Source organism: Fragaria vesca, linkage group LG4 (genome assembly GCF_000184155.1).
Source record: "Fragaria vesca subsp. vesca linkage group LG4, FraVesHawaii_1.0, whole genome shotgun sequence".
NCBI classification, from domain to species: Eukaryota; Viridiplantae; Streptophyta; class Magnoliopsida; order Rosales; family Rosaceae; genus Fragaria; species Fragaria vesca.
This window is the reverse complement of record NC_020494.1, coordinates 5,029,939-5,042,189: the sequence shown is the minus strand read 5'-3', so window position 1 is coordinate 5,042,189 and position 12,251 is coordinate 5,029,939. Positions and strand designations below refer to the sequence as shown.

The following is a 12,251-nucleotide window of genomic DNA, read 5'->3' as shown; positions in this document are numbered from 1 at the left end:
TGTAATTCCATTCATTATCATATGTATGTGTATATCTCAATAATCAACAATGTGAGGGGCGCGCAAGCATCCTAACTCTGAAATTCAGTTGGGCACATTTTTTTTTTTGGTCAATTCATTTGTACACATTGTGAAAGGAAAATCCGTCGTACATCAGTAACCAATAACTACTAGATTCTTACTCGTAATATTGGTAGACTATTTTGAACTTTATATGAAGGAGGTGAATAATATATACACGTGTGTGCATGCATTTGAACCCTAACAAATACGAAATCAGCGAGTCTTATAGGATCCACTGCGGTAGACATATGATGATCATATATTTTGAGCTTAATTGGCTGGTATTTCAAAGACAGCCTTTTTCCGGGAAAAAAAAATAATAATAATCAAGAAAAATTGGAGACGTCCTTTAGAAGCAGATTCTGAGCTTGTATAATTATACTATAATGCGATCATAAATTTGCTTAATTCATGCAATGACGCTTTCTTGAAGACGATCGATTATGTAATTTTAAAACAAAAAATAAAACTATACCTGCATGTTTAGCCCTAAAACACTTCACTATTTATATTGCAGTTTGTTTCTACGATTGGAATGGCCATGGCTAGCTGGACTCTGGCATGGGGAGTCTTAATAATTTACTAGTCAATAAACTCTGCTGCTAATAAGAAAGATCGAGATCGATTACTCTATATCATTTGCCTTTATCTGATATATATACTTCATCACTTTCACGTACAGTTCACTTGTGTCCCCCGCAACAATCTTCGAGTTTTCTCTCCGCATTTTTTTTTATCCCAGCCACCCACCAACCTTAAATAATTAATCGCATATATATTAATTATTTCATGTCTCTCTTAGTCATAATATCGTATCAAATTTTCTTAAGGCACTAAACCCGTGCTCAGTACGGAAAATCAAGAAAAGTGATAGCATAGAATACAATATTTGCTGCTGCAATTAGCAGCTAAGTATGCGTGCGCTTAAGCTAGAAAGATCTGATCACGAGAGATAATTAAGTTCCTTATTCTACTATACCCTATTTTGCTTTGATTTTTCTAATTACGGGTGTCGATTTCAAGCAGATTAGGATAGAATTTAGGGCACGAAGTGGGGTTACACACCCTAGTTTTTTTTATTTAATCGTGCCTTGTCACACTTTGCTATAAGAGAATGTTGTTGGCATCATGTACCCTAGTTTCTAGAAGCATTTTCTCTCCCTAATCAGATTTTGAAAGCTCAATGAGTTCAGGAAGATGATCTGTATACATATATATATAATCGGGTATACTCTATTGTCATTGTTTATGAATTAATCTGATTTTGGTGCTTGATATTCTGGGTTGAGTTGGAATCAACTTCACTAATTGTTTAGCTAAGTTTCTATTTGGGTAAAAGTAAAAATTCACAAATCCTGTAATGCTGAAAATAGAATGATTACAGAAATCATAGTCAGGATCTTTGTTATACGATTATCTACGTATACAAAATCTATTTGATTGCTCTAAATCACAATAAAGCAAGATTCATAGGATATCGAATCCAGGCCGGTGGCTCTCTATGTATATCTCTGCACAAAACTAAGATTATCTTCGTTTTTCCCTTCAAAGCTTTCATGACTGTTAGTGCATTGGAAGAACATGTTACTCAAGCAAATTAAGAAACCATTTAATTATGGATATAGTGAAACTTGGGATATGCGCATGCTGAGTTATACATAGCTTCATGGAGCTAGATATACAGTATATATAATACTCTTTTTACGCTCAGATTAATTTAGTTTCTATTTGTTCTAAGTGATCGATGGCACAGTACGTAGTAGGATCTTGGAAAATAGAAATTGATCAACTAATTAACCTCTCTGAGGGGTTTTATGTTAAGAAGGTTGCTTTCACTTTGGCTCTATATATATATATATATATATATATATATATATATGTAATCACTTTTGGAGAGCAAATAATTAAGCACTCATTCGATCGCTTTTGAATTGTAGTCTATCTCGATCACTTAATTAACGCTGAGGTGTTTGTGAGAGAAGACAAAACCTGCATATTTGTAGATTAATTATGTCATGCGTATCTCAATAAACCTTGTTTATTTTCTTCTTTTAGGGTTTAGTATACGTACTAAACCAGTGAAATGAAAAGCCAATCACTTTTTACTCCTTTGTTTTGCTTCTCTCTAAAATGAAACAAATATCACTAATGTCATATATATAAATTTGGAGTAAATGCTTGTGACACCCTGTAGTTTACACCTAAAATCAGTTTTGTCTCTCACTTTTTTTTTAAACTGGTATACCCCTATACTTTGAATTCTCGACTGATTTGCCCTTATCGTCAATTGACCGTTAAAGAAGACTGTTAAGTTGCTGAGATGACCGGTCCTGCGATTCCAACTCAGCTAGAAACCTGCAACATCGACATAATATGTCTAATATACCCCTGACTCTAGTGACTTTTAAAACCAAGAACTAACCAGCTTTGTGAGACGAGCTCGATGCTCTCCAGCTTTGCAGGTCCTTCGGCAAGCCTCACCGACGGCGCCGACGAAGAGGCCTTCGTTGTCGTGGCCGCAGCCGAGGGCGACTTTGGGGACTTTGGAGCGGCGGAAGGTGAGGGTTTCGGTGGAGAAGTCGCCGAAGGTGAAGGAGCCATCACCGTAGGAGACTTGGTAGAGGCAGGTTTTGAACTTTGAGCTGCAGCCGGGGGAGTCAAGGTGGCGACAGAGAGGGGAGGAGCAAGGGAGGGAGGAGAAGGAGGAGGATTTTCTCGGGTCAAAAACCGGGTCGGTTTAGGAGTAGCAGCGTTTACAAGGGGCGCATTGGAGCCAGACGACATCGGAGCCGGTGTCGAGGACCATGTAGAGGTATTTGGGGGGAGAGCCGACGCCGATGCGGGTGAGGTACTCGCCGCTGCCTTGGGAGAGGCCGGAGACGATGGAGGAGCTGAACCCGGAGGAGGGTGGGCCGGGTCAGGTGCGGTTGTAGGCGAGGGAGGTGAGGGAGTTGAAGCGGAGGGAGTCGCGGCGGAGGAGGAGGTGGAAGAGTTGGGAGGGGGTTTGGTTGGAGGAGAGGGCGTCGAGGTGGTAGAGAGGGAGGGAGAGGGAAGATGGGTCGGAGTCGGGTTCGGATGTTTCTGAAAAGGATTCGGGATGGGAGAGAGAGGGGTGGAGGGGAGGGGGGAGAGGAGGAGGGTGTGGTGGTCAAGGGCGGCGGAAGAGAGGGAGAGGAGGAGAGTGAAAAAGAAGAGATGGGGGGTCTTCTCTCCTCCATTTTGTTTGGGCAGTGGGGAAGTGGGGAGATGAGGGAGAAGAAGTGAGAGAGAGAGTGAGAGGCCGGAGACGATGGAGGAGCTGAAGCCGGAGACGATGGAGGAGCTGAAGCCGGAGGAGGATGGGCCATTGGAGAATTGGATATGATCTCTTCTACTTGCAGAACTGAGGTTAGGAAACTTGGTTTAGTGGCTAAGTTTCGATCTGGGGTTTTGTTTTGGTGGACTGATTTAGAAGTCGATGATTTAAAATGGGTTTGGAATTGCTCTGTGGGTAAAATTGTCATCTCAATACCTTGGTCTCATACATATGTCAACATGTTAGCCACGTCAGCTACATAACGGGTTCAATTGACGACAAGGGCAAATCAGTCAAGAATTCAAAGTATAGGGGTATACTAGTTTAAAAAAAAAAGTGAGGGACAAAACTGATTTTAGGTGTAAACTACAGGGTGTCACAAGTATTTACTCCTATAAGTTTTGACCCAGAAATCTATCTTATATGCAACTGGTTTAGATTTAAGCCAATTAACTACGTACGTCTATATATTATGGGTATAGATGAACATATTTAGTTGTCAATTCTTTGACATCATTTTAATTTTTACTAACTGGTATATTTCTATTAGGTAAGTAGTAGATTATCCTAACTATATATATAGTAGCACGTAGTTCAACTTCATTACCTACCTGGGCAATTTTATAAGATCTGATTATCAAATGCAGGCATGCAGCTAGCCTGCTAATCACAAAGTATTGATTTCTTAGTGATCGTTGATCATTGACATTCAATACATGTATATATACTCGGTTAAATCAAGTAAAAGTAGTATTAGGGTAGAAGTTCTGCTAGCTGTAACTTCTACTCTAAACCAAAGATTGGTTCTGCCCTAGCTAGTTTTGATCAGTATCTCTATCTCTTTCACAGTTTCACTCACCTAGCTAGAAGCTTTTTTCACATATTCACCAGAATAAGAAATGAAAAGCTAAAGTTACATAGCTTAATGAATATATATATATGGTAGAAAAAGTTAACGAAACAGTTTATTAATTAGTTCATCTTTCCCCTTTCCCTTTTCTTTTCAATTTCTTTTCAATTAAACAAATTTTATTTGTTTAAGAAAAGAAAGATACTACGATCGAATGGCCTAGCCTTTACTCCTTTATAGCAATTTATATATACCTCGAGCTCATCGTCTTATAAAACTGAGTAGGCTGTTAATGCTGTCACAAGCTCAAGCCTTGTTACTTACGAACCTGGGATTAAGTAATTCTTCTATCTTCAATCACCTGCGCGCAAGGCTGGTATTCTTTTTTCATAAAAAAAAATAAAAAAGGCTGGCCGGTATTCTTTTATAACTTCCCATAGTGTCCATGAATTTCTAAGGCATGTTTGTGATATATGACAACAAATTTGTTGTTGTTTTGGTAAACATAGTCATTAATTACTTGGGTAATTTTTGTTCTATTAGAGGTAATTACTCAACTTAAGACAATTTACAAGTTTATGGACGACTTGATATCGTTGTAGTAATTTGGTTTAATTATATGTAAATGTGTAAAATAAATGTAGTAATTTTGTTGTCAATGTTGTAAATTTTACTCATTTAATTTGTCATTTTTGTTTAATTAGTGGTAAAATGAGTATGGTATACATGTCAGTACCGTAGACAACCCGTAGACAACCCTTAGTGTCCATCGGATATAATCGATCTTATTTTGTTATGAGTTGTAATAATGATGACCGTTAATGTGCTGATCTCTTTCTATAAAGCTAATTAACACTCAATTTTGTTATATAGATTGTGAAAATCAAAATAACAATTGTGGAACATATGGAGAATAAATCTTATAGATACCAGGGAAACCATTCTTATTAGTTAGTTTCTTAAAAATGGGATAAACTTTGGAAACCAAAGAAGTCCTTTGGTTAAATAGTAAGACTGTAAGAACCCATAAAATGAAATGTTTTGTTAAAAATAAATCACGAAACCTTTGAAACATGTCGATACTACTGTTAATCACCCGTAGGATCGGAATTTAATTTACAAAAGCATAACGTGTGACAGTATAGATTCTTGTAGACTACGTACTATGAAGAAGTCCAAACACTGTAGCCATTTTAATCTACTAATTTTGGTAATCTCAAACAAAGTACTACATGCCATGTACATGCATTAGGGTGGATCTTTGTTAGCTAGAGAATTGAGATATTCATCTTCAAGGTAGGTATAAATTAGGTTGATTAAGTCGTCGATCAGTGCATGATTTTTCAGTTGTAGTCCAGCTGTAGAACATTAGTTAATAAACCTAATTGGATTTGCAAAGTCAGTTGACTTCAAGTCTTCGGGCCGGGGTTGACCGTAGCTATCTTGGCTGGTAAAAAGCGCGCAGAACAATAATCAAATGAAGAACAGATCAATCAAAATATCTCAGATCGATGAGCAGAAAATGATTGTGAATCTCGTTTTGGCATGTTCATCCATCCTGCGCTTGTTCCTAATTGGGACCCAGTTCCCCCAAAAACCATGGCTTTCGGTGTTAATTTCTACTGCAGCTATCAAAGACCCAGTAGTTTACTCAAACTAGCTTCATCATTATCCTCGCTCTCTGGAATGATCGATCCATTTTACCATAGTCGACTTAGCCTCTCTTACGGTTAAAATGGTAAAATTTTGATTTCATCATCATCTTCCCTAACAATATCATAAACCCTAATAAGCTGCACTGATGGCGTGTCAAATTTGATCTTTTCTTGTTATCAACATAAACTGCTCTTGTAGCTTGTCTACTTTGGCATACGGTGTAAACGAGTGTGAACTTCTTCAGATCATGTTCTTGATGCTAGTTGTGAGGATGTAGCATGATACTGCGAATGATTAATATTCACCAGCTCAGAGAAATGAATATCACTGTGCTTTGAATTTGAGGCACATCAGTTTATTCATATACATTTGTAACGCTCACTAATCTATAGGTCAAAAACCCTACATCCGAACACAATAATACAACGATAGCTAGGAGCAAATCTACCGCACAGTTTACTGGCTAGATAGCTACGTCTTCTTCTTTCTTTTGTGTCAAAACAAGATAACGTACATCATTAAATTGCTTTCCTTTTTAGCCATTCTTATCTCATTTGCATCGACATCAAAAACTTTTGGAAGGCAAGCCTAACCAAATTTGTTGTCGTAGATCAATCTCCACATTCCTATCAATTAACTTCACACATTAGCCGACTAATCAAGTTTATGTCGGGCTTTACTTTCAAACACACATGATATCACAAAAGTAGTACTAAACACACTAAAACTCATAGAGATAGACTAATTAATTAATTGTTGTTCATCCAAATCTTTCATCAGGCACTGAATCATATTAGTTCATGCTAGCTAAGCTACTACTTTGACCCTTTAATCCCTACACGACCTTTCTTAGCTAAGCAAACTTTTTTGACCCTCGATTATCTTCTAACCATTTTGGACTATGAATTGTGCTCTGGTTCTGGTCAATCAGTCATTCCTTGGATCATTGTCTTTAGCCTTTTGATCATCTTCCCGCACGCTTGGGTAGGCACACATTGCCATCATCCGATCATCGATCATCTCTAAATAATGTTAGTCGATTATGTTTGATTCTTCTGTTTCCCGAATGAGGATACAGATCAAGCATGCTCGTACGTTCATTGTTGATCATCCATTATGTATATCCCTATATATCATGCATGCAATTCAAATCTTTGAATCCATGCATGTTCATATATATATCCCTATATATCTTGAATCTTTTTTCTTTTCTTTTTTCTTCAAATATTGTAATTTGAATATAATCTTTTTGGATGAAGAATTTGAATATAATCTTTGTTGTCGATCATCTACCATTGCTTTTACAATAATAAATAGCCAGAGCGGCAGATGATCGAGTATCCATGCATGCTGCATATATAGGCATCGATCCCATACATTATTCATTAAAGTCGTGGCTCCATTGGGAGAACTGAGAAGAGGTGATAAATTTTTTAACTGGAACTCTGGAAGGCAAATTATTGTGCTTGTCTCTTAAGGCTTCCACAGCAACTAAGCAAGTAATTTGGTACAATATCACTAGGGCATTGGCTAGCTTAAAATCAACTCATCCTCATATTCAAAGTCCGAATAAGTGTTTGGCATATTTCATTTTCACCACCTTTAAGCATATACATGGTAAGCAATGAACTCCATCATTCTTTTGCTCATGACTTTAGAAAAGCAAAGCCCTAGCTAATTGAATCATGACTGATCGACAAGTATTGTTGTGTTCTCGAAGTTGCGCGTAACTATGGCTTTCCACATAAGAACGTAGCCATCTTGCTGCTTCAAAAACCCAGGTGGAAAGTTGACCAATGAGTCCTACTGATGGATGAAGACGTGCATTAAGTGAGTAATGTTCTAGTTTAAAAATTAATTAACTGGGAAAAAATTAATTGAGACGTGGGGAGTGTCGTTTAGACACAAAAGAGAACAAATAATTTCAATTATTGACATGAATGTTTAGTCACTGAAACGTAATAGATGGAATGAAGTTAGTATAGGGATATTATCATTTCCATCGAGTTATTGTTTTTTTTAGGGGAATGGAAAAGACTCCATTTATCGAAAAGACGAGCTCTCTCGCTCAATTTAAGAGATCCGAAGATCACTTAATACATAAACTGCTCAGGTAGTGCACTGACTGCACATGAAACCATGACTCCCAACCAAGGTTCCTATCTAGCCTAGACTTATACACCTTGAACCGGTAGAAGTTACAAACTTAGCCCATTAGTATATCCGCCTAAGACTGTCACACCCTATACACATCAAATTAGAATCTAAGCTATAAGGAAGGTTCTGTTTTCCCTAGCTACCTCAAATCAAGCAACTAGCAGCCTAATCTCCAAGAGAAGCAAGCAAACACCAAACGCACAAGCACCCAATTCAAACGACAACAATCCAATTTCGAAAGCAAACACCTAGCTTGTACCCAAGCAATTCAAGTTCCAAAAGCTAGCAGCAAATTGAAGAGAGAATTTCATATTCTTTGACCATATAATTCATGGCGATTCCTCCCCTCTTTCTGGTGAGCTAACGATTTGGGGGAGTGAGAAGATCAAACCAGGTACAAAACCTAAGAAAGAAGAAGAAGAAGAAGAAGAAGAGGAAAGAGAAGAGGAAGAAAGACTGACTAGTTTATTTAGGAGAATTCGATAGGGGACACGTGAATGAAATAGAATGGGCAACATGTTCCCTTCTAGATGGGGACTAGATGATTCTACACCAATAGATATTTTCACCCAAAATTAATTAAACAACAACTATACACATAGAAAAGAAAATCTGATTTGGAAATATAATTGATAGTCCAAAATATAATCAAAACCAAAATTCTAGTCAGAGAAGAAAACACATAAAAGCAATTCGATAAATAAACCCAATTAAAATTGAGATCATTACAAAGACCCTCATGGTGTACATCAATACTGGTGCAATTGGGTTAACTGTATAAACGACTAAAGGAGCAAGGAATATAGGGCAAAAACCCACTCCACCCTCCAAGGAGAGCATTATTATACAAACTAAATAATAACAAAATAAAGAAATAAAGAATTGGACTAAGAGAAACCGTAGCCCAACAACCCAAGGACACATGAATAAGGCCTAGCTCAAAGCCCAATGTTGTTGACCCAGGCCCAGATACATCTCCCACTGTACAACACCGCCGACTCCACCGATCACGAGCTTTGTTGTCTTCTCCGACGAGCCCCGACGTCGCCTCTGACCACGTGCTCTTCCGCATACCACCGTTGCTCGAAGTCAGTCGAGCCTTATGAGATCCACTCCGCTAGTAGAAAACACAACAACTCCATGACGCGTAGACCACCGAACTCCATGCTGCCGCCGCCACAGAGAACCAAGGCCCTCTCCGCCGTCAAAATTGGGAGGCCACGATGAGAACGTCGCCACTGTACAACCTCCACCCTCCATTCCAAGAGCTGCCATCACAAAACCTGATGCCAAAACAGCAATTGAACCTCGAGAAAACCACATCCATGATCCCCAGAAGCCCCTATAATTCCATCACCCGTCCGGCAGCAACCCCAAATTGAGACGGGCGTCGCCGGACGAGCATCGAACTCGAAGCCCTAGATTTTTCGGGGCTCCTCTTTGAGAAATTTGATACTCAACACTTCTTTTTTCCATAACACTCCATCTAGTTATTGTTTACTTATCATATGACATTAGAATATGAATGAAACTAATCACGTACGATTGTTGTTGTTTACTCACCATAGACTTTAAGATTCTTTACTCAGACAAAAAAAAAAAACTACTAAGATTCTTTCCTCACGAGACTCTTGGAATACGAGTCGTATCCTTCTCCTAAGTACTTGTCAAAATAGCCAAATCATTAGAGGATAGGTCGACCTATAACTCTCCAATGCCTAGCAGTCACATGGATATTGACTAGAGCAAAGCGAAAGAAGGTATTGTTTTTGAAGTTATCTTGTTTGGAAGGTTGTGCTTGCTTTTATAAGCTTGAAGTTGGGAGTGTTTCCTTGTCCCTCGATGTGGGACTGTTGCCACATTTATCCAAGGCCTTTCCCCTTATTTTCTAATGTTTAATCTCCAGCTCGGCAGAATAGTCCCGTGATTAAGCAATCCCCAACCACCTATGGGGGGTGCCGACCACCCATGGAGGCGGTTTGGTGGCTCCAAAAAATTAGGCGTTGGCCGGTATGGAGCCTTTTTAGACTTTCTAGCAAGGTTCTAAAATGCCCCGCCTAAGATCGCCTAGTCCTCGCTTAATCCCCGCCTAGGCTCTAGACTGCAACAAACCGTCTCGCTTTTCTTCTAGGCCTTTGTGTTAGGCTGTGGGCGATTAGGCGTTGGCCTGTATGGAGCATTTTTAGGCTCTTTGGCAAAGGTTCTAAAAGGCCCCGCCTAGCCCGCCTAGGCTGCTAAGCTCTCCGGCTAATATTTTTTTTTTTTTGTGTGGTGGGATTGTTATATTGTGGGGAGTATGAGAGTATAAGAGTTAATGATGTGTTTAAAATTAGAAGTATATATGTTTATTTTGTTCTAGGATATTCCATATCTTTCTAGATATTCTTTATGTGTGTCTTTGCCTTATGCCAATAGGATATGTAGTTAGACTAGATCTATGTATTCATATCCTTACCATACTGGTAATGTGTAATTCCCTATATAAAGGGCTCGTATCAATGAATGAGATACACATTTTTCACGATTCTCTATTCTCAATTTACTTTCACTTCATCACGTTATCAGCCTTTTGCTCAAACCCTTGAGCTAATAGTTTTTTCCCAAACCCTAAAACCAAAAGCCGAAAACCCTCGGCCCTTCCTCGGCCGCCGCCGCCGCCGCCGCTGCTGTCGTCACCGCCGTTGCCCACGACTGCCGCTCCCCTGCCATTCGCTCCACTGCTTCCTTCTCGTCCGATCAAGCATCCAAGTTTTATGGTATGTTTACTTTACAACCCTAAAACTCTTCAAAGTTCAATAACCTCGGGGGAGATAAAGTGCTTTCTCCTCTTCTTCTACTCCATTCTATGCTTGGGACGGTGTCTTTGCAGGTTTAAAAATCCCGGTTATTCTCCCCGGGTCCAAAGTTGTGTTTGATCAACTTTGGTTATTGCTATTTTGAAGGTGTGTTTGATCACCTTCACACAAGTTTTTTCCGAGTCGTGTTTGATCGACTCCGGACATTTAGGGTTGTGTTTGATCAACCCTAGAGAGACAAACCAAAAGCATCGTATTTGAGTACCTTATTCAGGGTCTCCAACAGAAAACTAATACGACTTGTACTCTCTTGTATGCAGATGGACAGATGCATTGAATTTGACGTCCTCGACGCCCATGGTACCGAGTACCATCGTTGGGTCTCGGACATAGAACAGACCTTCATCGCTAAGGATCTGACCGAGACCATATTCCCCGATCCAGATCAGGAACCGCCTAGCAAGAGAACAAAATCTCAGGCACTCATGTTCCTTCGTAAGCATATCGATCCCACACTGCGCAGGCAGTATCAATCCAAGCACGATCCAAAAGATCTGTGGGATGCCCTTGCCGAACGCTTCGGCAACATTCACTCGACCTTGCTCCCACAACTAATTGCTCGCTGGGATGAAATCCGACTTTTGGATTACAAGAAGGTTGATGACTTCAACGGGGATATGCTTTGCCTACAAGCTCAACTGAGCTCATGTGGAGTCGAGAAAAGTGATGCCGACATGATCGAAAAGACTTTCTCGACCTTCCCTTCAGCTGCTAAGATCCTCATGAACCAATATCGGCTTGAGTTCACAAATAAGAGGATTACTACATTTAGCGGCTTAATGACGCAACTCCTTATGGAAGAAAAGAATAATATGATCAATGATCAGCATAATTTGCGTCCTGTAGGCACCCGGAAAATTCCGGAATCTAATTACAATTGCAACCGGAGTAAGAAAGCTCCGAAACACAAGGATCAACATAGGAATGAACCTTATGCACGTGGGAATCATCACCACCGTGCCTCTAGTTCTCGGGGACAAGGTAGCGGCTTTAGTGGCCGTACCAACTCATGGCGTCGAGACACCGGTGCCGCCGGCCCCAAGGGCGGCGCCGCTCCTCCTCGGAAGCAGCATGCTCGCTCTTCTTCTGCCTTTGATGGTTAATGCAACAGATGTGGGTCCAAGGACCACTGGTCTAAAAGCTGTCGCGCTCCTGCAAATGTTGTTGCCGCATACAAGAAATACAAGGAATTGATGGAAGTCAATTCCACTGAAAACAATGGAGTTGAACATAATGTTACCTTCAAGGTCGCTGACCCTAATGGACAATGTTCTGACTTAGATGCCCCTGACTTTGACGTCACCGGCTAGATTGTTTTCCCTTTTACTAAGTCATGATGTAATAAGGCATCGTCAGCATGCCATGCTTAGTTTTC

The 12,251-nt window shown here is 39.8% G+C and overlaps 1 protein-coding gene across 1 annotated transcript; it reads left to right on the top strand.

Moving 5' to 3' along the window:
* Positions 1-11,136: 11,136 nt before the first annotated feature.
* On the top strand, positions 11,137-11,979 carry LOC101292405. The gene has a single exon (XM_004297896.1). The coding sequence runs from the start codon at positions 11,137-11,139 to the stop codon at positions 11,977-11,979; it is 843 nt and encodes a 280-aa protein (XP_004297944.1).
* Positions 11,980-12,251: the final 272 nt, after the last annotated feature.

Excerpts from the sequence above, each read along its gene's own strand:
- LOC101292405 (XM_004297896.1), top strand. The coding sequence starts at position 11,137 with ATGGACAGATGCATTGAATTTGACGTCCTCGACGCCCATGGTACCGAG.